At 53.8% G+C, this 26,511-nt stretch overlaps 1 protein-coding gene across 1 annotated transcript in view; it reads right to left on the bottom strand.

Moving 5' to 3' along the window:
* nphs1 (NPHS1 adhesion molecule, nephrin) overlaps positions 1 to 26,511 on the bottom strand; it is a 152,461-nt gene that overhangs the window by 29,035 nt on the left and 96,915 nt on the right. Inside the window, exons 17-22 of the mRNA XM_086002484.1 lie at positions 20,414 to 20,535; positions 19,529 to 19,691; positions 16,124 to 16,280; positions 12,166 to 12,317; positions 11,241 to 11,352; positions 3,979 to 4,160 (exon numbers count right to left, since the gene is read on the bottom strand). Coding sequence (XP_085858610.1) covers positions 3,979 to 4,160; positions 11,241 to 11,352; positions 12,166 to 12,317; positions 16,124 to 16,280; positions 19,529 to 19,691; positions 20,414 to 20,535 — 888 coding nt within the window. The remainder of the gene's footprint in view (positions 1 to 3,978; positions 4,161 to 11,240; positions 11,353 to 12,165; positions 12,318 to 16,123; positions 16,281 to 19,528; positions 19,692 to 20,413; positions 20,536 to 26,511) is intronic.

The raw sequence follows: 26,511 nt of genomic DNA, 5'->3' as shown, positions 1-26,511 counted from the left end.
GCCTGTCCCACTCTCAGATACCAGCTCCTCCATCACCCTCACACAGTCTGTCCCACTCTCAGATACCAGCTCCTCCATCACCCACACACAGCCTGTCCCACTCTCAGATACCAGCTCCTCCATCACCCACACACAGCCTGTCCCACTCTCAGATACCAGCTCCTCCATCACCCACACGCAGCCTGTCCCACTCTCAGATACCAGCTCCTCCATCACCCACACACACAGCCTGTCCCACTCTCAGATACCAGCTCCTCCATCACCCACACACACTGCCTGTCCCACTCTCAGATACCAGCTCCTCCATCACCCACACACAGCCTGTCCCACTCTCAGATACCAGCTCCTCCATCACCCACACGCAGCCTGTCCCACTCTCAGATACCAGCTCCTCCATCACCCACACACAGCCTGTCCCACTCTCAGATACCAGCTCCTCCATCACCCACACACAGCCTGTCCCACTCTCAGATACCAGCTCCTCCATCACCCACACACAGCCTGTCCCACTCTCAGATACCAGCTCCTCCATCACCCACACACAGCCTGTCCCACTCTCAGATACCAGCTCCTCCATCACCGGCACACAGCCTGTCCCACTCTCAGATACCAGCTCCTCCATCACCCACACACAGCCTGTCCCACTCGCAGATACCAGCTCCTCCATCACCCACACACACAGCCTGTCCCACTCTCCGATACCAGCTCCCCCATCACCCACACACAGTCTGTCCCACTCTCAGATACCAGCTCCTCCATCACCCACACACAGCCTGTCCCATTCTCAGATACCAGCTGCTCCATCACCCACACACACAGCCTGTCCCACTCTCCGATACCAGCTCCTCCATCACCCACACACAGCCTGTCCCACTCTCAGATACCAGCTCCTCCATCACCCACACACAGCCTGTCCCACTCTCAGATACCAGCCCCTCCATCACCCTCACACAGCCTGTCCCACTCTCAGATACCAGCTCCTCCATCACCCACACACAGCCTGTCCCACTCTCAGATACCAGCTGCTCCATCACCCACACACACAGCCTGTCCCACTCTCCGATACCAGCTCCTCCATCACCCCCACACACAGCCTGTCCCACTCTCAGATACCAGCTCCTCCATCACCCACACACACAGCCTGTCCCACTCTCAGATACCAGCTACTCCATCACCCACACACAGCCTGTCCCACTCTCAGATACCAGCTCCTCCATCACCCACACACAGCCTGTCCCACTCTCAGATACCAGCTCCTCCATTACCCACACACAGCCTGTCCCACTCTCAGATACCAGCTCCTCCGTCACCCACACACACAGCCTGTCCCACTCTCAGATACCAGCTCCTCCATCACCCACACACAGCCTGTCCCACTCTCAGATACCAGCTCCTCCGTCACCCACACACACAGCCTGTCCCACTCTCAGATACCAGCTCCTCCATCACCCACACACAGCCTGTCCCGCTCTCCGATACCATCTCCTCCATCAGCCACACACAGCCTGTCCCACTCTCAGATACCAGCTCCTCCATCACCCACACGCAGCCTGTCCCACTCTCAGATACCAGCTCCTCCATCACCCACACACAGCCTGTCCCACTCTCAGATACCAGCTCCTCCATCACCCACACACACAGCCTGTCCCACTCTCAGATACCAGCTCCTCCATCACCCACACACAGCCTGCCCCACTCTCAGATACCAGCTCCTCCATTACCCACACACAGCCTGTCCCACTCTCAGATACCAGCTCCTCCATCACCCACACACAGCCTGTCCCACTCTCAGATACCAGCTCCTCCATCACCCACACACAGCCTGTCCCACTCTCAGATACCAGCTCCTCCATCACCCACACACAGCCTGTCCCACTCTCAGATACCAGCTCCTCCATCACCCGCACACAGCCTGTCCCACTCTCAGATACCAGCTCCTCCATCACCCACACACAGCCTGTCCCACTCGCAGATACCAGCTCCTCCATCACCCACACACACAGCCTGTCCCACTCTCCGATACCAGCTCCCCCATCACCCACACACAGTCTGTCCCACTCTCAGATACCAGCTCCTCCATCACCCACACACAGCCTGTCCCACTCTCAGATACCAGCTCCTCCATCACCCACACACACAGCCTGTCCCACTCTCCGATACCAGCTCCTCCATCACCCACACACAGCCTGTCCCACTCTCAGATACCAGCTGCTCCATCACCCACACACACAGCCTGTCCCACTCTCCGATACCAGCTCCTCCATCACCCCCACACACAGCCTGTCCCACTCTCAGATACCAGCTCCTCCATCACCCACACACACAGCCTGTCCCACTCTCAGATACCAGCTACTCCATCACCCACACACAGCCTGTCCCACTCTCAGATACCAGCTCCTCCATCACCCACACACAGCCTGTCCCACTCTCAGATACCAGCTCCTCCATCACCCACACACAGCCTGTCCCACTCTCAGATACCAGCTCCTCCATCACCCACACACAGCCTGTCCCACTCTCAGATACCAGCTCCTCCATCACCCTCACACAGCCTGTCCCACTCTCAGATACCAGCTCCTCCATCACCCACACAGCCTGTCCCACTCTCAGATACCAGCTCCTCCATCACCCACACACACAGCCTGTCCCACTCTCAGATACCAGCTCCTCCATCACCCACACGCAGCCTGTCCCACTCTCAGATACCAGCTCCTCCATCACACACACACAGCCTGTCCCACTCTCCGATACCAGCTCCTCCATCACCCACACACAGCCTGTCCCACTCTCAGATACCAGCTCCTCCATCACCCACACACAGCCTGTCCCGCTCTCCGATACCAGCTCCTCCATCACCCACACACAGCCTGTCCCACTCTCAGATACCAGCTCCTCCATCACCCACACACAGCCTGTCCCACTCTCAGATACCAGCTCCTCCATCACCCACACACAGCCTGTCCCACTCTCCGATACCAGCTCCTCCATCACCCACACACAGCCTGTCCCACTCTCAGAAACCAGCTCCTCCATCACCCACACACACAACCTGTCCCACTCTCAGGTACCAGCTCCTCCATCACCCTCACACAGCCTGTCCCACTCTCCAATACCAGCTCCTCCATCACCCACACACAGCCTGTCCCACTCTCAGATACCAGCTCCTCCATCACCCTCACACAGCCTGTCCCACTCTCCGATACCAGCTCCTCCATCACACACACACAGCCTGTCCCACTCTCAGATACCAGCTCCTCCATCACCCACACACAGCCTGTCCCACTCTCAGATACCAGCTCCTCCATCACCCACACACACAGCCTGTCCCACTCTCAGATACCAGCTCCTCCATCACCCACACACAACCTGTCCCACTCTCAGGTACCAGCTCCTCCATCACCCTCACACAGCCTGTCCCACTCTCCAATACCAGCTCCTCCATCACCCACACACAGCCTGTCCCACTCTCAGATACCAGCTCCTCCATCACCCACACACAGCCTGTCCCACTCTCGGATACCAGCTCCTCCATCACCCACACACAGCCTGTCCCACTCTCAGGTACCAGCTCCTCCATCACCCTCACACAGCCTGTCCCACTCTCCAATACCAGCTCCTCCATCACCCACACACAGCCTGTCCCACTCTCAGGTACCAGCTCCTCCATCACCCTCACACAGCCTGTCCAACTCTCAGATACCAGCTCCTCCATCACCCACACACAGCCTGTCCCACTCTCAGATACCAGCTCCTCCATCACCCCCACACAGCCTGTCCCACTCTCCAATACCAGCTCCTCCATCACCCACACACAGCCTGCACAGCCTCTTTCCTCCTGTCCTTCCCTTGATCGCTCAATCCCACACGGACGGGCAGATACTCCAAGCGTTGGTGACCTGGTTGTCACGTAAATGCAGCGTGTGGGCATGACGCCTGGCTCCCGGTGCAGAGGGCGGAGCGGAGCACGACCTACGTTACCTGAGGTGATGGCGGTCAGCACGACGCCCTGGTCTGCGTAGTCGCTGGCGCCCAGTACATTGTGCGCGTTGACGGAGAAGTTGTACAGTGTCTGCGGACTCAGCCCAGTGATGGTGAAGCTCGTAGCCTGAGGGGGATAAACGTCCACATAGAGATAGCTCTTTGCCCCCGTCCAGATATACCTAGGGAATTGGACAATATGGGGTCACTGAGAAGTTATGCTAATCTTGTATCAAACCTTGGTTAGACCACACTTGGAGCACTGTGCACAGTTCTGGTCTCCATATACCTTGGTGAGACCACACATGGAGCACCGTGCACAGTTCTCATCTCCATATACCTTGGTTATACCACACTTGGAGCCCTGTGCACAGTTCTGGTCTCCATGTATCTTGGTTAGACCACACTTGGAGCATTGTGCACAGTTCTGGTCTCCGTATACCTTGGTTAGACCACACTTGGAGCACTGTGCACAGTTCTGGTCTCCATATATCTTGGTTAGACCACACTTGGAGCATTGTGCACAGTTCTGGTCTCCATATACATTGGTTAGACCACACTTGGAGCACAATGCACAGTTCTGGTCTCCATATACCCTGGTTAGACCACACTTGGAGCACTGTGCACAGTTCTGGTCTCCATATACCTTGGTTAGACCACACTTGGAGCACTGTGCACAGTTCTGGTCTCCATATACCTTGGTTAGACCACTCTTGGAGCACTGTGCACAGTTCTGGTCTCCATATACCTTGGTTAGACCACACTTGGAGCACCGTGCACGGTTCTGGTCTCCATATACCTTGGTTAGACCACACTTGGAGCACCGTGCACAGTTCTGGTCTCCATATACCTTGGTTAGACCACACTTGGAGCACTGTGCACAGTTCTGGTCTCCATATACCTTGGTTAGACCACACTTGGAGCACTGTGCACAGTTCTGGTCTCCATATACCTTGGTTAGACCACACTTGGAGCACCGTGCACGGTTCTGGTCTCCATATACCTTGGTTAGACCACACTTGGAGCACCGTGCACAGTTCTGGTCTCCATATACCTTGGTTAGACCACACTTGGAGCACCGTGCACAGTTCTGGTCTCCATATACCTTGGTTAGACCACACTTGGAGCACTGGGCACAGTTCTGGTCTCCATATACCTTGGTTAGACCACACTTGGAGCACTGTGCACAGTACTGGTCTCCATATACCTTGGTTAGACCACACTTGGAGCACTGTGCACAGTTCTGGTCTCCATATACCTTGGTTAGACCACACTTGGAGCACTGGGCACAGTTCTGGCCTCCATATACCTTGGTTAGACCACACTTGGAGCACTGTGCACAGTACTGGTCTCCATATACCTTGGTTAGACCACACTTGGAGCACTGTGCACAGTTCTGGTCTCCATAAACCTTGGTTAGACCACACTTGGAGCACTGTGCACAGTTCTGGTCTCCATATACCTTGGTTAGACCACACTTGGAGCACTGTGCACAGTTCTGGTCTCCATATACCTTGGTTAGACCACACTTGGAGCACTGTGCACAGTTCTGGTCTCCATGTACCTTGGTTAGACCACACTTGGAGCACTGTGCACAGTTCTGGTCTCCATATACCTTGGTTAGACCACACTTGGAGCACTGGGCACAGTTCTGGTCTCCATATACCTTGGTTAGACCACACTTGGAGCACTGTGCACAGTACTGGTCTCCATATACCTTGGTTAGACCACACTTGGAGCACTGTGCACAGTTCTGGTCTCCATATACCTTGGTTAGACCACACTTGGAGCACTGGGCACAGTTCTGGTCTCCATATACCTTGGTTAGACCACACTTGGAGCACTGTGCACAGTACTGGTCTCCATATACCTTGGTTAGACCACACTTGGAGCACTGTGCACAGTTCTGGTCTCCATATACCTTGGTTAGACCACACTTGGAGCACTGTGCACAGTTCTGGTCTCCATATACCTTGGTTAGACCGCACTTGGAGCACTGTGCACAGTTCTGGTCTCCATATACCTTGGTTAGACCGCACTTGGAGCACTGTGCACAGTTCTGGTCTCCATATACCTTGGTTAGACCACACTTGGAGCACTGTGCACAGTTCTGGTCTCCATATACCTTGGTTAGGCCACACTTGGAGCACTGTACACAGTTCTGGTCTCCATATACCTTGGTTAGACCACACTTGGAGCACTGTGTACAGTACTGGTCTCCATATACCTTGGTTAGACCACACTTGGAGCACTGTGCACAGTACTGGTCTCCATATACCTTGGTTAGACCACACTTGGAGCACTGTGCACAGTTCTGGTCTCCATATACCTTGGTTAGACCACACTTGGAGCACTGGGCACAGTTCTGGTCTCCATCTACCTTGGTTAGACCACACTTGGAGCACTGTGCACAGTACTGGTCTCCATATACCTTGGTTAGACCACACTTGGAGCACTGTGCACAGTTCTGGTCTCCATATACCTTGGTTAGACCGCACTTGGAGCACTGTGCACAGTTCTGGTCTCCATATACCTTGGTTAGACCGCACTTGGAGCACTGTGCACAGTTCTGGTCTCCATATACCTTGGTTAGGCCACACTTGGAGCACTGTGCACAGTACTGGTCTCCATATACCTTGGCTAGACCACACTTGGAGCACTGTGCACAGTTCTGGTCTCCATATACCTTGGTTAGACCGCACTTGGAGCACTGTGCACAGTTCTGGTCTCCATATACCTTGGTTAGACCGCACTTGGAGCACTGTGCACAGTTCTGGTCTCCATATAGAAACATAGAAGATAGGAGCAGAAGTAGGCCATTCGGCCCCTCGATCCTGCTCCGCCATTCAATGAGATCATGGCTGATCATCCAAATTCAGTACCCTATCCCTGCCTTCTCCCCATATCCCTTGATCCCTTTAGCCTTAAGAAATATATCCAACTTCTTCTTGAATATATTTAATGAATTGGCCTCTACTGCCTTCTGTGGTAGAGAATTCCACAGGTTCACCACTCTCTGAGTGAAGAAATTCCTCCTCATTTCTATCCTAAATGGCTTACCCTTTATCCTTAGACTGTGTCCCCTGGTTCAGGACTCCCCGACCATCGGGAACATCCTTCCTGCATCTAGTCTGTCCAGTCCTGTCAGAATTTTATAAGTTTCACTGAGATCCCCTCTCATTCTTCTAAACTCCAGCGAGTACAAGCCCAATTGACCCAATCTCTCTTCATACGTCATTCCTGCCATCCCAGGTATCAGTCTGGTGAATCTTTGCTGCACTCCCTCCATGGCAAGAACATCCTTCCTCAGATAAGGCGACCAAAACTGCACACAATACTCAAGGTGTGGCCTCACCAAGGCCCTGTACAACTGCAGCAAGACATCCTTGTTCCTGTACTCAAACCCTCTCGCTATGAAGGCCAACATACCATTTGCCTTCTTAACCGCCTGCTGCACCTGCATGCTTACCTTCAGCGACTGGTGCACAAGGACACCCAGGTCTCTTTGCACTTCCCCTTCTCCCAATCTATTGCCATTTAGGTAATAATCTGCCTTCCTGTTTTTCCACCAAAGTGGATAACCTCACACTTATCCACGTTATATTGCATCTGCCATGTTTCTGCCCAATCACCCAACATGTCCAAATCATCCTGGAGTTTCTCGACATCCTCCTCACAGCACACAGGTCCACCCAGCTTTGTGTCGTCTGCAAATTTGGAGATATTACATCTAGTTCCCTTGTCCAGATCATTTATATATATTGTGAATAGCTGGGGTCCAAGGACCAATCCCTGCGGTACCCCACTAGTCACTGCCTGCCACTCGGAAAACGACCCGTTTATTCCAACTCTTTGCTTTCTGTCTGCCAACCAGTTCTCTATCCAAGTCAATACCTTGCCCCCAGTCCCATGTGCCTTAACTTTACACGCTAATCTCTTATGCGGGACCTTATCGAAGGCCTTCTGAAAGTCCAGATACACCACATCCACTGGTTCTCCCTTATCTATTTTACCAGTTACATCCTCAAAACATTCCAGTAGATTAGTCAAGCACGATTTACCTTTTGTGAATCCATGTTGACTTTGTCCGATCCTGTCACTGTTTTCCAAGTGCTCTGCTATTACATCTTTTAGAATGGACTCTAGTTAAACCACACTTGGAGCACTGTGCACAGTTCTGGTCTCCAAAAACAACAACAACTTGTATTTATATAGCGCCTTTAATATAGTAAAACGTCCTAAGGTGCTGCACAGGAGTATTTTAAGACAAAAAATTTGACACCGATCCACATAAGGATAAATTAGGGCAGGTGACCAAAAGCTTGGTCAAAGAAGTAGGTTTTAAGGTGCGTCTTAGAGGAGGAAAGAGAGGTGGAGAGGCGGAAAGGTTTAGGGAGGGAATTCCAGAGCTTTGGGCCTAGGCAACAGAAGGCACGGCCACCAATGGTTGAGCGATTATAATCAGGGATCCTCAAGAGGGTAGAATTAGAGGAGTGCAGAATTTGTGGGACTGAAGGAGGTTACAGAGATAGGCAGGGGCGAGGCCATGGAGGGATTTGAAAACAAGGATGCGAATTTTGAAATCGAGGCGCTGCTTAACCGGGAGCCAATGTAAGTCAGCGAGCACAGGGTGATGGGCGAACGGGACTTGGTGCGAGTTAGGACACGAGCAGCCGAGTTTTGGATGACGTCAACTTTACGTAGGGTGGAGTGTGGGAGGCCAGCCAGGAGTGTGTTGGAATAGTCAAGTCTAGAAGTAACAAAGGTATGGATGAGGGTTTCAGCAGCGGATGAGCTGAGGCAAGGGCGGAGATGGGCGATGTTACGGAGGTGGAAGTAGGCAGTCTTTGTTATGCTGCAGATATGTGGTATCCACCCATATTATCTAAAAATGTAGAGGTACTGGAGAAGGTGCTAAAAAGATTCACAAGGATTATACCAGGACTGAGAGGTTATAACTATCAGGAAAGACTGAACAGGCCGGGGCTCCTTCCTCTAGAAAAGAGAAGGCTGAGGGGTGGCCTGATAGAGGGCTTTAAGATTATGAAGGGGTTCGATAGGGTAGACGTAGAGAAGATGTTTCCACTTGTGGGGGAGACCAGAACTAGGGGCCATCAATATAAGAGAGTCACTGATAAATCCAATAGGGAATTCAGGAGAAACTTCTTTCCCCAGAGAGTGGTGAGAATGGGGAACTCGCTACCACAGGGAGTGGTTGAGGGGAAGAGCAGAGATACATTTAAGGGAAAGCTGGATAAACACACGAGGGAGAAAGGAATAGAAGGATATGGTGATGGGGTGAGATGAAGAGGGGTGGGAGGAGGCTGGTGTTGATGGGGTGAGATGAAGAGGGGTGGGAGGAGGCTGGTGTTGATGGGGTGAGATGAAGAAGGGTGGGAGGAGGATGGTGTTGACGGGGTGAGATGAAGAGGGGTGGGAGAGGGCTGGTGTTGATGGGCTGAGATGAAGAAGGGTGGGAGGAGGCTGGTGTTGATGGGGTGAGATGAAGAGGGGTGGGAGGAGGCTGGTGTTGATGGGGTGAGATGAAGAGGGGTGAGAGGAGGCTGGTGTTGATGGGGTGAGATGAAGAGGGGTGGGAGGAGGCTGGTGTTGATGGGGTGAGATGAAGAGGGGTGGGAGGAGGCTGGTGTTGATGGGATGAGATGAAGAGGGTGGGAGGGGGCTGGTGTTGATGGGGTGAGATGAAGAGGGGTGGGAGGAGGCTGGTGTTGATGGGGTGAGATGAAGAGGGGTGGGAGGAGGCTGGTGTTGATGGGGAGAGATGAAGAGGGGTGGGAGGAGGCTGGTGTTGATGGGGTGAGATGAAGAGGGGTGGGAGGAGGCTGGTGTTGATGGGGTGAGATGAAGAGGGGTGGGAGGAGGCTGGTGTTGATGGGGTGAGATGAAGAGGGGTGGGAGGAGGCTGGTGTTGATGGGGGGAGATGAAGAGGGGTGGGAGGAGGCTGGTGTTGATGGGGCGAGATGAAGAGGGGTGGGAGGAGGCTGGTGTGGATGGGGTGAGATGAAGAGGGGTGGGAGGAGGCTGGTGTTGATGGGGTGAGATGAAGAGGGGTGGGAGGAGGCTGGTGTTGACGGGGTGAGATGAAATGGGGTGGGAGGAGGCTGGTGTTGATGGGATGAGATGAAGATGGGTGGGAGGAGGCTGGTGTTAATGGGGTGAGATGAAGAGGGGCGGGAGGAGGCTGATGTTGATGGGGTGAGATAAAGAGGGGTGGGAGGCGGCTGGTGTTGATGGGGTGAGATGAAATGGGGTGGGAGGAGGCTGGTGTTGATGGGATGAGATGAAGACGGGTGAGAGGAGGCTGGTGTTGACGGGGTGAGATGAAGAGGGGTGGGAGGAGGCTGGTGTTGACGGGGTGAGATGAAATGGGGTGGGAGGAGGCTGGTGTTGATGGGATGAGATGAAGATGGGTGGGAGGAGGCTGGTGTTAATGGGGTGAGATGAAGAGGGGCGGGAGGAGGCTGATGTTGATGGGGTGAGATAAAGAGGGGTGGGAGGCGGCTGGTGTTGATGGGGTGAGATGAAATGGGGTGGGAGGAGGCTGGTGTTGATGGGATGAGATGAAGACGGGTGAGAGGAGGCTGGTGTTGATAGGGTGAGATGAAGAGGGGTGGGAGGAGGCTGGTGTTGATAGGGTGAGATGAAGAGGGGTGGGAGGACGCTGGTGTTGATGGGGTGAGATGAAGAGGGGTGGGAGGAGGCTGGTGTTGATGGGGTGAGATGAAGAGGGGTGGGAGGAGGCTGGTGTTGATGGGGTGAGATGAAGAGGGGTGGGAGGACGCTGGTGTTGATGGGGTGAGATGAAGAGGGGTGGGAGGAGGCTGGTGTTGATGGGGTGAGATGAAGAGGGGTGGGAGGAGGCTGGTGTTGATGGGGTGAGATGAAGAGGGGTGGGAGGAGGCTGGTGATGATGGGGTGAGATGAGGAGGGGTGGGAGGAGGCTGGTGTGGAGCACGAACACTGGCACGGAGCAATGGGGCCGAATGGCCTGTTTCTGTGCTGTGAATACTGTGTACCTATCTGGTCACAATTCCTGAACACATCGATTGTCTTTCACTCTCCACCAGGTGAGGGGCCTGGTCCACTTTCACTGCAAGTGCTGAAGCTTACCAGGAGGAGGCACCAACTGTGGCTCAGGTGTTCCTGACGCTGTCGCTCCCTCACCCCACCTGCCCTCGGTGACCCCGTCCCCCCACCCACCCGCCTAGGTTGAGGCCATGACCTCTCAGGCGAAGGTTACCTGACTTGGAAGCTCTGCTCCAGGCCCCCATTGAACCCCGCACTCCAGGCAAGCGTGACAGAGTTGTGGGTCTTACTCAACATCCTCAGTCCTGTCGGAGCGTCCGGCCTGCCTGCAGTGAGAAACGGACATCGAGGGGTTAACATTAGCCTTAGGTCCATTGGGAGTGAGTGGGCGAGAGGAGGAGGCCTCCGCCCTGCAATCCTTCAATAACTTACTAAATGTGAGACGTGCCCAGTTTAAGGTACCTTCCCCCTCCTCCCTCTCTTGCGTCTCCCTACAACTCCCATGCCCCTCTCACCACGCCCACTGCCCTCCAGCCAAGAAGGAAGTCCACCAGGAACATCTCAACCCACTCAGAACCTGGGTTCAGATTCCACCAGGTAATTAAATGGGTGGGTAGAGTCCATGACAGGGGAGAGTGTACATGGGCTGTGGGAGGAGATTAAATGGGTGGGTAGAGTCCATGATAGGGGAGAGTGTCCATGGGCTGTGGGAGGAGATTTAATGGGTGGGTAGAGTCCATGATAGGGGAGAGTGTCCATGGGCTGTGGGAGGAGATTAAATGGGTGGGTAGAGTCCATGACAGGGGAGAGCGTCCATGGGCTGTGGGAGGAGATTAAATGGGTGGATAGAGTACATGATAGGGGAGAGTGTACATGGGCTGTGGGAGGAGATTAAATGGGTGGGTAGAGTCCATGATAGGGGAGAGTGTACATGGGCTGTGGGAGGAGATTTAATGGGTGGGTAGAGCCCATGATAGGGGAGAGTGTACATGGGCTGTGGGAGGAGATTTAATGGGTGGGTAGAGTCCATGATAGGGGAGAATGTACATGGGCTGTTGGAGGAACCCCCTTGATGGCCTGTGTGTCCCTCACATTCTCTGCTGCCTCTTGCTTGTTGTGATCTCCGTTTTTGGACTCACTGGTGCTGACGAGTTGAATGTCGAAGAGGTCTATCCCCAGCGGGTTCTGGGCAGTGCAGGTGAAGATTGCATAGTCCAGGGCTGCAGTGGCGTTGATGATCATCAGCTGGCTCGTGTGGAGAGGCCCCTCGTGAAGTGTACTCTGTAAATATCTAACCATCAAAGAAAATCAGTAAACACCCATAGGATGAGAGTCCAGTTGATGAAGGGAAGGTTTACTCTGCAGCAGTTTTTACTCTCTAATTTCCAGAGTCCCTACTTTTCCACAGGCACTGACTGTCACTGTGGTACATCTCCCTGGGTCTGGCTCTCACTGGGGAACATCTCCCTGGGTCTGGCTCTCACTAGGGAACATATCCCTGGGTCTGGCTCTCACTGGGGAACATCTCCCTGGGTCTGGCTCTCACTGGGGTACATCTCCCTGGGTCTGGCTCTCACTGGGGAACATCTCCCTGGGTCTGGCTCTCACTGGGGAACATCTCCCTGGGTCTGGCTCTCACTGGGGTACATCTCCCTGGGTCTGGCTCTCACTGGGGAACATCTCCCTGGGTCTGGCTCTCACTGGGGTACATCTCCCTAGGTCTGGCTCTCACTGGGGAACATCTCCCTGGGTCTGGCTCTCACTTGGGTACATCTCCCTGGGTCTGGCTCTCACTGGGGAACATCTCCCTGGGTCTGGCTCTCACTGGGGAACATCTCCCTGGGTCTGGCTCTCACTGGGGAACATCTCCCTGGGTCTGGCTCTCACTGGGGAACATCTCCCTGGGTCTGGCTCTCACTGGGGATCATCTCCCTGGGTCTGGCTCTCGCTGGGGAACATCTCCCTGGGTCTGGCTCTCGCTGGGGAACATCTCCCTGGGTCTGGCTCTCGCTGGGGAACATCTCCCTGGGTCTGGCTCTCGCTGGGGAACATCTCCCTGGGTCTGGCTCTCACTGGGGAACATCTCCAAGGGTCTGGCCCTCACTGGGGTACATCTCCCTGGGTCTGACTGTCACTGGGGTAAATATCCCTGGGTCTGGCTCTCACTGGGGAACATCTCCCTGGGTCTGGCTCTCACTGGGGAACATCTCCCTGGGTCGGGCTCTCACTGGGGAACATCTCCCTGGGTCTGGCTCTCACTGGGGAACATCTCCCTGGGTCTGGCTCTCACTGGGGTACATCTCCCATGGGTCTGGCTCTCACTGGGGAACATCTCCCTGGGTCTGGCTCTCACTGGGGTACATCTCCCTGGGTCTGGCTCTCACTGGGGAACATCTCCCTGGGTCTGGCTCTCACTGGGGAACATCTCCCTGGGTCTGGCTCTCACTGGGGTACATCTCCCTGGGTCTGGCTCTCACTGGGGAACATTTCCCTGGGTCTGGCTCTCACTGGGGAACATCTCCCTGGGTCTGGCACTCACTGGGGTACATCTCCCTGGGTCTGGCCCTCACTGGGGTACATCTCCCTGGGTCTGGCTCTCACTGTGGTACATCTCCCTGGGTCTGGCTCTCACTGGGAAACATCTCCCTGGGTCTGGCCCTCACTGGGGTACATCTCCCTGGGTCTGGCTCTCACTGCGGTACATCTCCCTGGGTCTGGCTCTCACTGGGAAACATCTCCCTGGGTCTGGCCCTCACTGGGGTACATCTCCCTGGGTCTGGCTCTCACTGGGAAACATCTCCCTGGGTCTGGCCCTCACTGGGGTACATCTCCCTGGGTCTGGCCCTCACTGGGGAACATCTCCCTGGGTCTGGCTCTCACTGGGGAACATCTCCATGGGTCTGGCTCTCACTGGGGTACATCTCCCTGGGTCTGGCTCTCACTGGGGTACATCTCCCTGGGTCTGGCTCTCACTGGGGTACATCTCCCTGGGTCTGGCTCTCACTGGGGAACATCTCCCTGGGTCTGGCTCTCACTGGGGAACATCTCCCTGGGTCTGGCTCTCACTGGGGAACATCTCCCTGGGTCTGGCTCTCACTGGGGAACATCTCCCATGGGTCTGGCTCTCACTGGGGAACATCTCCCTGGGTCTGGCTCTCACTGGGGAACATCTCCCTGGGTCTGGCTCTCACTGGGGTAAATCTCCCTGGGTCTGGCTCTCACTGGGGAACATCTCCCTGGGTCTGGCTCTCACTGGGGAACATCTCCCTGGGTCTGGCTCACTGGGGAACATCTCCCTGGGTCTGGCTCTCACTGGGGAACATCTCCCTGGGTCTGGCTCACTGGGGTACATCTCCCTGGGTCTGGCTCTCACTGGGGTACATCTCCCTGGGTCTGGCTCTCCCTGCGGTACATCTCCCTGGGTCTGGCTCTCACTGGGGAACATCTCCCTGGGTCTGGCTCTCACTGGGGTACATCTCCCTGGGTCTGGCTCTCACTGGGGAACATCTCCCTGGGTCTAGCTCTCACTGGGGTACATCTCCCTGGGTCGGGCTCTCACTGCGGTACATCTCCCTGGGTCGGGCTCTCACTGCGGTACATCTCCCTGGGTCTGACTCTCACTGGGGTACATCTCCCTGGGTCTGGCTCTCACTGGGGAACATCTCCCTGGGTCTGGCTCTCTCTGGGGAACATCTCCCTGGGTCTGGCTCTCACTGGGGAACATCTCCCTGGGTCTGGCTCTCACTGGGGTACATCTCCCTGGGTCTGGCTCTCACTGGGGTACATCTCCCTCGGTCTGGCTCTCACTGGGGAACATCTCCCTGGGTCTGGCTCTCACTGGGGTACATCTCCCTGGGCCTGTCTCTCACTGGGGAACATCTCCCTGCATCTGGCTCTCACTGGGGAACATCTCCCTGGGTCTGGCTCTCACTGGGGTACATCTCCCTGGGTCTGGTTCTCACTGGGGTACATCTCCCTGGGTCTGGCTCTCACTGGGGAACATCTCCCTGGGTCTGGCTCTCACTGGGGTACATCTCCCTGGGTCTGGCTCTCACTGGGGAACATCTCCCATGGGTCTGGCTCTCACTGGGGAACATCTCCCTGGGTCTGGCTCTCACTGGGGAACATCTCCCATGGGTCTGGCTCTCACTGGGGAACATCTCCCTGGGTCTGGCTCTCACTGGGGAACATCTCCCTGGGTCTGGCTCTCACTGGGGAACATCTCCCTGGGTCTGGCTCTCACTGGGGTACATCTCCCTGGGTCTGGCTCTCACTGGGGAACAGCTCCCTGGGTCTGGCTCTCACTGGGGAACATCTCCCTGGGTCTGGCTCTCACTGGGGAACATCTCCCTGGGTCTGGCTCTCACTGCGGTACATCTCCCTGGGTCTGGCTCTCACTGGGGTACATCTCCCTGGGTCTGGCTCTCACTGGGGTACAGAGAATCATAGACCAAGAAGATGCCAAGTTCTATCCATAGGTTATATCCCACCTACCCACCAAACCCCTCAACCACACCTCTCCACTATATCCCTCAGCCCCACCTTATCACCAAATCCCTCAACCCCACCACCCCACAATACCCCTCAATCCCACCTACCCACCAAATCCCTCAACCCCACCAACCCACCAAATCCCTCAACCCCACCAACCCACCAAATCCCTCAATCCCACCAACCCACCAAATCCCTCAACCCCACCTATCCACCAAATCCCTCCATCCCTTCTCTGTTCAATGGCACATCTAATGATCCCCTGACTGACCTACACTGTCTGGGAATGACCCAAGCTGAAGCCCAGCTCTGTACTGAGGGCGTGTCACACTCTGAGTGAAAGACCCCATTGGATGACACTCAAGGAGACCTCCCTGTGACTTTGCCAATGTTCCTCCTTCAACCAGCACCACAGGAGCAGGTTAACTCATCTCATGCCTTCTGGGATCCTGCCATGCACAAAATAGCAATGCCATTGGCCGAGTTGATCAACTTTTCATCTTATTGACACAGCATGTGGAAAGTTATTTTGGATGGAGAAAGCCTCAATAGTTCTGAGCGCCCTCTGTGATTCCTCACTCCAGAAAGAGGATCATCAACCCGTACCTGGGGTTATTGGGGTCTAAGGCCACCCCATTCTTAGCCCAGTTGAAGACCACGTCGGGGACTCCTTCGGCTTTGCAGGTCAGTGTGGCTGTGGTCGTCCCGTCCCCCTCCACCGCCACTTTGCTCAGTTCAACACCTTTCTGTAGCTCCGGCTTAACTGCGGAAATGTCAAAAAACAGACATGACACAGAGCTCCCGCTACACTGTCCCATCAAACACGCCCAGGGCAGGTACCGCATGGGTTAGATACAGAGTAAAGCTCCCTCTACACTGTCCCATCAAACACGCCCAGGGCAGGTACAGCACGGGTTAGATACAGAGTAAAGCTCCCTCTACACTGTCCCATCAAACACTCCCAGGGCAGGTACCGCATGGGTTAGATACAGAGTAAAGCTCCCTCTATACTGTCCCATCAAACACTCCCAGGGCAGGTACAGCACGGGGTTAGATACAGAGTAAAGCTCCCTCTACACTGTCCCATCAAACACTCCCAGGGCAGGTACAGCACGGGTTAGATACAGAGTAAAGCTCCCTCTACACTGTCCCATCAAACACGCCCAGGGCAGGTACCGCATGGGTTAGATACAGAGTAAAGCTCCCTCTACACTGTCCCATCAAACACTCCCAGGTCAGGTACAGCACGGGTTAGATACAGAGTAAAGCTCCCTCTACACTGTCCCATCAAACACGCCCAGGGCAGGTACCGCATGGGTTAGATACAGAGTAAAGCTCCCTCTACACTGTCCCATCAAACACTCCCAGGGCAGGTACAGCACGGGTTAGATACAGAGTAAAGCTCCCTCTACACTGTCCCATCAAACACTCCCAGGGCAGGTACAGCACGGGGTTAGATACAGAGTAAAGCTCCCTCTACACTGTCCCATCAAACACTCCCAGGGCAGGTACAGCACGGGTTAGATCCAGTGTAAAGCTCCCTCTACACTGTCCCATCAAACACTCCCAGGGCAGGTACAGCACGGGTTAGATACAGAGTAAAGCTCCCTCTACACTGTCCCATCAAACACTCCCAGGGCAGGTACAGCACGGGGTTAGATACAGAGTAAATCTCCCTCTACACTGTCCCATCAAACACTCCCAGGGCAGGTACAGCACGGGTTAGATACAGAGTAAAGCTCCCTCTACACTGTCCCATCAAACACTCCCAGGGCAGGTACAGCACAGGTTAGATACAGAGTAAAGCTCTCTCTACACTGTCCCATCAAACACTCCCAGGGCAGGTACAGCACGGGTTAGATACAGAGTAAAGCTCCCTCTACACTGTCCCATCAAACACTCTCAGGGCAGGTACAGCACGGGTTAGATACAGAGTAAAGCTCCCTCTACACTGCCCCATCAAACACTCCCAGGGCAGATACAGCACGGGGTTAGATACAGAGTAAAGCTCTCTCTACACTGCCTCATCAAACACTCCCAGGGCAGGTACAGCACGGGTTAGATACAGAGTAAAGCTCCCTCTACACTGTCCCATCAAACACTCCCAGGGCAGGTACAGCACGGGTTAGATACAGAGTAAAGCTCCCTCTACACTGTCCCATCAAACACTCCCAGGGCAGGTACAGCACGGGGTTAGATACAGAGTAAAGCTCCCGCTACACTGAAACATCAAACACTCCCAGGGCAGGTACAGCACGGGTTAGATACAGAGTAAAGCTCCCTCTACACTGTCCCATCAAACACTCCCGGGGCAGGTACAGCATGGGTTAGATACAGAGTAAAGCTCCCTCTACACTGTCCCATCAAACACTCCCAGGGCAGGTACAGCACGGGGTTAGATACAGAGTAAAGCTCCCTCTACACTGTCCCATCAAACACTCCCAGGGCAGGTACAGCACGGGGTTAGATACAGAGTAAAGCTCCCTCTACACTGTCCCATCAAGCACTCCCAGGGCAGATACAGCACGGGTTAGATACAGAGTAAAGCTCCCTCTACACTGTCCCATCAAACACTCCCAGGGCAGGTACAGCACGGGTTAGATACAGAGTAAAGCTGTCTCTACACTGTCCCATCAAACACTCCCAGGGCAGGTACAGCACGGGTTAGATACAGAGTAAAGCTCCCTCTACACTGTCCCATCAAGCACTCCCAGGGCAGATACAGCACGGGTTAGATACAGAGTAAAGCTCCCTCTACACTGTCCCATCAAACACTCCCAGGGCAGGTACAGCACGGGTTAGATACAGAGTAAAGCTCCCTCTACACTGTCCCATCAAACACTCCCAGGGCAGGTACAGCACGGGTTAGATACAGAGTAATGCTCCCTCTACACTGTCCCATCAAACACTCCCAGGGCAGGTACAGCACGGGGTGAGATACAGAGTAAAGCTCCCTCTACACTGTCCCATCAAACACTCCCAGGGCAGGTACAGCACGGGTTAGATACTGAAGAAAGCTCCCTCTACACTGTCCCATCAAACACTCCCAGGGCAGGTACAGCACGGGGTTAGATACAGAGTAAAGCTCCCTCTACACTGTCCCATCAAACACTCCCAGGGCAGGTACAGCACGGGTTAGATACAGAGTAATGCTCCCTCTACACTGTCCCATCAAACACTCCCAGGGCAGGTACAGCACGGGGTTAGATACAGAGTAAAGCTCCCTCTACACTGTCCCATCAAACACTCCCAGGGCAGGTACAGCACGGGTTAGATACAGAGTAAAGCTCCCTCTACACTGTCCCATCAAACACTCCCAGGGCAGGTACAGCACGGGTTAGATACAGAGTAAAGCTCCCTCTACACTGTCCCATCAAACACTCCCAGGACAGGTACAGCACGGGTTAGATACAGAGTAAAGCTCCCTCTACACTGTCCCATCAAACACTCCCAGGGCAGGTACAGCACGGGTTAGATACAGAGTAAAGCTCCCTCTACACTGTCCCATCAAACACTCCCAGGGCAGGTACAGCACGGGGTTAGATACAGAGTAAAGCTCCCTCTACACTGTCCCATCAAACACTCCCAGGGCAGGTACAGCACGGGTTAGATACAGAGTAAAGCTCCCTCTACACTGTCCCATCAAACACTCCCAGGGCAGGTACAGCACGGGTTAGATACAGAGTAAAGCTCCCTCTACACTGTCCCATTAATGTGTATTACTCCTTGCCTCACGGTGACTCACATTTTGCACAAATCATTTTGGACTTTGGGCAGATTTATACTGTAGACTCAAGACTGGAAGAAGCCCCAGATTCAAGTCACACAAAGCACAGACTGTCGGGCTAGGATTTGACGCGGGTCCTGGGGGTGAAAGGGCAACAACGTCCAACTCCTGATGTCCAGAGTGGGATGGAGCCCAGTTCCCACATGGAGTGAAGGATTGCGCCTACTTGCGTCTCAAAGCTCGCTCTTTGTGCCGACTCCGGTTAAGCCGTACGACCCGCTTACATCGCACGATGAGCTGGGCACTGCCCGAGGCCGGTGGCGCGATTCCGTTATCGGCCCAGCACTCGTATCGCCCGGCGTCCCTCCGCGTTGCATCACGGATGATGAGCTTGGTGGTGTTGTCCATGAAGATCTGGTCTCCCTCTGTCACCTCCCGTCCTTGACCCTGTGAAAAGGACAAAAACTCCAGGAGGGTTTCAGCAGACTCAGGGTGCCACCAACAACGGCAGGGGACCCAGTGTGGGACTGATCCCCACACACGGAGCAGGAGAGGGATTGCAACCAAGGTTCACCAGACTGATTCCTGGAATGGGGCGCTTGTCCTATGAGGAGAGATTGAGCAGATTGGGCCGATCCTCTCTGGATTATTGAAGAATGAGAGGTGATCTCATTGAAATATATATAAGATTCTTACAGGGCTTGACAGGGTAGATGCAGGGAGGTTGTTTCCCCCTGGCTGGAGAGTCCAGAACCAGGGGTCACAGTCTCAGAATAAGGGGTCGGCCATTGAGGACTGAGATGAGGAGGAATTTCTTCACCCAGAGAGTGGTGAACCTGTGGAATTCTCTGCCACAGAAGGCAGTTGAGGCCAATTCATTAAATATATTCAAGAAGGAGTTAGATATATTTCTTAAGGCTAAAGGGATCAAGGGACATGGGGAGAAGGCAGGGACAGGGTACTGAATTTGGATGATCAGCCATGATCTCATTGAATGGCGGAGCAGGCTCGAGGGGCCGAATGGCCGACTCCTGCTCCTATTTCTGATGTTTTTAGGATAGCGCCGTCCAGGGTGGGACTGAGCATTTCCTCCTCCTTGAGGCTGAGACCCAGACTGGGGGATAGTGGAAGGTGAGATAGTGAATAGGAGACAGAAGCTTCTGACTTACGATCCATTTCCATGTCACCATCGCGCTGCTGACTGGGTTTGCGTCTGCCGTGCAAACCATCTCGACAGAACCGCCCAGGTCCACCTCTACTGGATCGATGATGCTATGAATTCGAGGGGAGTCTGAGGGTCGAGAAGAAATTCACATCCTGGTTAGTGCCCCTGATCACTGTAACCAGTCACTACAACCACACTATCGAAAATTCAAATCTACGCCATCGATACACTTCATCAACCGATACAGCACGGGTTAGATACAGAGTAATGCACCCACTACACTGTCCCATCAAACCCTCCCGGGGCAGGCATAGCACGGGGTTAGATACAGAGTAAAGCTCCCTCTACAATGTCCAATCAAACACTCCCAGGGCAGGTACAGCACGGGTTAGATACAGAGTAAAGCTCCCTCTACACTGTCCCATCAAACACTCCCAGGGCAGGTACAGCACGGGTGAGATACAGAGTAAAGCTCCCTCTACACTGTCCCATCAAACACTCCCAGGGCAGGTACAGCACGGGTTAGATACAGAGTAAAGCTCCCTCTACACTGTCCCATCAAACACTCCCAGGGCAGGTACAGCACGGGTTAGATACAGAGTAAAGCTCCCTCTACACTGTCCCATCAAACTCTCCCAGGGCAGGTACAGCACGGGTTAGATACAGAGTAAAGCTCCCTCTACACTGTCCCATCAAACACTCCCAGGGCAGGTACAGCACGGGTTAGATACAGAGTAAAGCTCCCTCTACACTGTCCCATCAAACACTCCCAGGGCAGGTACAGCACGGGTTAGATACAGAGTAAAGCTCCCTCTACACTGTCCCATCAAACAATCCCAGGGCAGGTACAGCACGGGTTAGATACAGAGTAAAGCTCCCACTACACTGTCCAATCAAACACTCCCAGGGCAGGTACAGCACGGGTTAGATACAGAGTAAAGCTCCCTCTACACTGTCCCATCAAAGTCTCCCAGGGCAGGTACAGCACGGGTTAGATACAGAGTAAAGCTCCCTCTACACTGTCCCATCAAACACTCCCAGGGCAGGTACAGCACGGGTGAGATACAGAGTAAAGCTCCCTCTACACTGTCCCATCAGACACTCCCAGGGCAGGTACAGCACGGGTGAGATACAGAGTAAAGCTCGCTCTACACTGTCCCATCAAAAACTCCCAGGACAGGTACAACACTGGTTAGATACAGAGTAAAACACCCTCGACACTCTCCCATCAAACACTCCCAGGACAGGTACAGCACGGGTTAGATACAGAATAATGCACCCACTACACTGTCACCATCAAACACTCCCAGGGCAGGTACAGCACAGGGTTAGATACAGAGTAAAGCTCCCTCAACACTGTCCCATCAAACACTCCCAAGGCAGGTACAGCACGGGTTAGATACAGAGTAAAGCTCCCTCTACACTGTCCCATCAAACACTCCCAGGGCAGGTACAGCACGGGTTAGATACAGAGTAAAGCTCCCTCTACACTGTCCCATCAAACTCTCCCAGGGCAGGTACAGCACGGGGTTAGATACAGAGTAAAGCTCCCTCTACACTATCCCATCAAACACTCCCAGGGCAGGTACAGCACGGGTTAGATACAGAGTAAAGCTCCCTCTACACTGTCCCATCAAACACTCCCAGGGCAGGTACAGCACGGGTTAGATACAGAGCAAAGCTCCCTCTACACTGTCCCATCAAACACTCCCAGGGCAGGTACAGCACGGGTTAGATACAGAGTAAAGCACCCTCTACACTGTCCCATCAAACACTCCCAGGGCAGGTACAGCACGGGTTAGATACAGAGTAAAGCTCCCTCTACACTGTCCCATCAAACACTCCCAGGGCAGGTACAGCACGGGTTAGATACAGAGTAAAGCTCCCTCTACACTGTCCCATCAAACACTCCCAGGGCAGGTACAGCACGGGTTAGATACAGAGTAAAGCTCCCTCTACACTGTCCCATCAAACACTCCCGGGACAGGTACAGCAGGGGTTAGATACAGAGTAAAGCTCCCTCTACACTGTCCCATCAAACACTCCCAGGGCAGGTACAGCACGGGGTTAGATACAGAGTAAAGCTCCCTCTACACTGTCCCATCAAACACTCCCGGGACAGGTACAGCACGGGTTAGGTACAGAGTAAAGCTCCCTCTACACTGTCCCATCAAACACTCCCAGGGCAGGTACAGCACGGGGTTAGATACAGAGTAAAGCTCCCTCTACACTGTCCCATCAAACACTCCCAGGGCAGGTACAGCACGGGGTTAGATACAGAGTAAAGCTCCCTCTACACTGTCCCATCAAACACTCCCGGGACAGGTACAGCACGGGGTTAGATACAGAGTAAAGCTCCCTCTACACTGTCCCATCAAACACTCCCAGGGCAGGTACAGCACGGGGTTAGATACAGAGTAAAGCTCCCTCTACACTGTCCCATCAAACACTCCCAGGGCAGGTACAGCACGGGGTTAGATACAGAGTAAAGCTCCCTCTACACTGTCCCATCAAACACTCCCGGGACAGGTAGAGCACGGGTTAGATACAGAGTAAAGCTCCCTCTACACTGTCCCATCAAACACTCCCAGGGCAGGTACATCACGGGTTATATACAGAGTAAAGCTCCCACTACACTGTCCCATCAAACACTCCCAGGGCAGGTACAGCACGGGTTAGATACAGAGTAAAGCTCCCTCTACACTGTCCCATCAAACACTCCCAGGGCAGGTACAGCACAGGGTTAGATACAGAGTAAAGCTCCCTCTACACTGTCCCATCAAACACTCCCGGGACAGGTACAGCACGGGTTAGATACAGAGTAAAGCTCCCTCTACACTGTCCCATCAAACACTCCCAGGGCAGGCACAGCACGGGGTTAGATACAGAGTAAAGCTCCCTCTACACTGTCCCATCAAACACTCCCAGGGCAGGTACAGCATGGGTTAGATACAGAGTAAAGCTCCCTCTACACTGTCCCATCAAACACTCCCAGGGCAGGTACAGCACGGGGTTAGATACAGAGTAAAGCTCCCTCTGCACTGTCCCATCAAACACTCCCGGGACAGGTACAGCACGGGGGTAGATACAGAGTAAAGCTCCCTCTACACTGTCCCATCAAACACTCCCAGGGCAGGTACCGCATGGGTTAGATACAGAGTAAAGCTCCCTCTACACTGTCCCATCAAACACTCCCAGGGCAGGTACAGCACGGGGTTAGATACAGAGTAAAGCTCACTCTACACTGTCCCATCAAACACTCCCGGGACAGGTACAGCACGGGGTTAGATACAGAGTAAATCTCCCTCTACACTGTCCCATCAAACACTCCCGGGACAGGTACAGCACGGGGTTAGATACAGAGTAAAGCTCCCACTACACTGTCCCATCAAACACTCCCAGGGCAGGTACAGCACGGGTTAGATACAGAGAAAAGCTCCCTCTACACTGTCCCATCAAACACTCCCAGGGCAGGTACAGCACGGGGTTAGATACAGAGTAAAGCTCCCTCTACACTGTCCCATCAAACACTCCCGGGACAGGTACAGCACGGGTTAGATACAGAGTAAAGCTCCCTCTACACTGTCCCATCAAACACTCCCAGGGCAGGTACAGCACGGGGTTAGATACAGAGTAAAGCTCCCTCTACACTGTCCCATCAAACACTCCCAGGGCAGGTACAGCACGGGTTAGATACAGAGTAAAGCTCCCTCTACACTGTCCCATCAAACACTCCCAGGACAGGTACAGCACGGGTTAGATACAGAGTAAAGCTCCCTCTACACTGTCCCATCAAACACTCCCAGGGCAGGTACAGCATGGGTTAGATACAGAGTAAAGCTCCCTCTACACTGTCCCATCAAACACTCCCAGGGCAGGTACAGCACGGGGTTAGATACAGAGTAAAGCTCCCTCTACACTGTCCCATCAAACACTCCCGGGACAGGTACAGCACGGGTTAGATACAGAGTAAAGCTCCCTCTACACTGTCCCATCAAACACTCCCAGGGCAGGTACAGCACGGGGTTAGATACAGAGTAAAGCTCCCTCTACACTGTCCCATCAAACACTCCCGGGACAGGTACAGCACGGGTTAGATACAGAGTAAAGCTCCCTCTACACTGTCCCATCAAACACTCCCAGGGCAGGTACAGCACAGGGTTAGATACAGAGTAAAGCTCCCTCTACACTGTCCCATCAAACACTCCCAGGGCAGGTACAGCACGGGGTTAGATACAGAGTAAAGCTCCCTCTACACTGTCCCATCAAACACTCCCGGGACAGGTACAGCACGGGTTAGATACAGAGTAAAGCTCCCTCTACACTGTCCCATCAAACACTCCCAGGGCAGGTACATCACGGGTTAGATACAGAGTAAAGCTCCCACTACACTGTCCCATCAAACACTCCCAGGGCAGGTACAGCACGGGTTAGATACAGAGTAAAGCTCCCTCTACACTGTCCCATCAAACACTCCCAGGGCAGGTACAGCACGGGGTTAGATACAGTGTAAAGCTCCCTCTGCACTGTCCCATCAAACACTCCCGGGACAGGTACAGCACGGGTTCGATACAGAGTAAAGCTCCCTCTACACTGTCCCATCAAACACTCCCAGGGCAGGTACAGCACGGGGTTAGATACAGAGTAAAGCTCCCTCTACACTGTCCCATCAAACACTCCCAGGGCAGGTACAGCATGGGTTAGATACAGAGTAAAGCTCCCTCTACACTGTCCCATCAAACACTCCCAGGGCAGGTACAGCACGGGGTTAGATACAGAGTAAAGCTCCCTCTGCACTGTCCCATCAAACACTCCCGGGACAGGTACAGCACGGGGTTAGATACAGAGTAAAGCTCCCTCTACACTGTCCCATCAAACACTCCCAGGGCAGGTACCGCATGGGTTAGATACAGAGTAAAGCTCCCTCTACACTGTCCCATCAAACACTCCCAGGGCAGGTACAGCACGGGGTTAGATACAGAGTAAAGCTCACTCTACACTGTCCCATCAAACACTCCCGGGACAGGTACAGCACGGGGTTAGATACAGAGTAAAGCTCCCTCTACACTGTCCCATCAAACACTCCCGGGACAGGTACAGCACGGGGTTAGATACAGAGTAAAGCTCCCACTACACTGTCCCATCAAACACTCCCAGGGCAGGTACAGCACGGGTTAGATACAGAGAAAAGCTCCCTCTACACTCTCCCATCAAACACTCCCAGGGCAGGTACAGCACGGGGTTAGATACAGAGTAAAGCTCCCTCTACACTGTCCCATCAAACACTCCCGGGACAGGTACAGCACGGGTTAGATACAGAGTAAAGCTCCCTCTACACTGTCCCATCAAACACTCCCAGGGCAGGTACAGCACGGGGTTAGATACAGAGTAAAGCTCCCTCTACACTGTCCCATCAAACACTCCCAGGGCAGGTACAGCACGGGTTAGATACAGAGTAAAGCTCCCTCTACACTGTCCCATCAAACACTCCCAGGGCAGGTACAGCACGGGTTAGATACAGAGTAAAGCTCCCTCTACACTGTCCCATCAAACACTCCCGGGACAGGTACAGCACGGGGTTAGATACAGAGTGTGGTAAACCACTGTATTGTATATTGCCACCTCTCGGTGGCGCTGTGTATGGAGGCATGCCTCAGCTGACTCCACCCACCACTGTGTGGGTTTCGTTCAGACTTGTTCAGTCACTCACGAAGAAGCATGGTCTCTTCTTAGCTAATAAAAGCCTTATTCATCTCTTCTTTCGACTCATCATCTCTTCTTCGACTCATCACCTTTTATGAAGTAATTGATAAGCGTATCAATTTTATTAGCTAAAAGTTAAATGGCGACACCTGAGGAGCAACAACAGCAACGGATACAGCAGACATTGCTGAGAGCCCTCAGACCACCACGCCTGGACCTCGACCCTCAAGATGTGGGTGCATCAGCCAAGTTTGAACACTGGCTGAGCTGCTTTGAATCCTTCCTCGCAATCTCACAGGTTACAGAGGAGGATCACAAACTGAAAATTTTGACCGCCCAGGTGAGCCATCAAGTATATATGCTAATCCGGGACTCTAATACGTACGTGGCGGCCCTCGA

Source organism: Somniosus microcephalus, chromosome 12, assembly GCF_052327205.1.
Source record: "Somniosus microcephalus isolate GS21.2 chromosome 12, FLI_Smic_1.0, whole genome shotgun sequence".
NCBI classification, from domain to species: domain Eukaryota; kingdom Metazoa; phylum Chordata; class Chondrichthyes; order Squaliformes; family Somniosidae; genus Somniosus; species Somniosus microcephalus.
The sequence above is the reverse complement of the archived record's forward strand: the minus strand, read 5'-3'. Positions and strand labels throughout refer to the sequence as shown.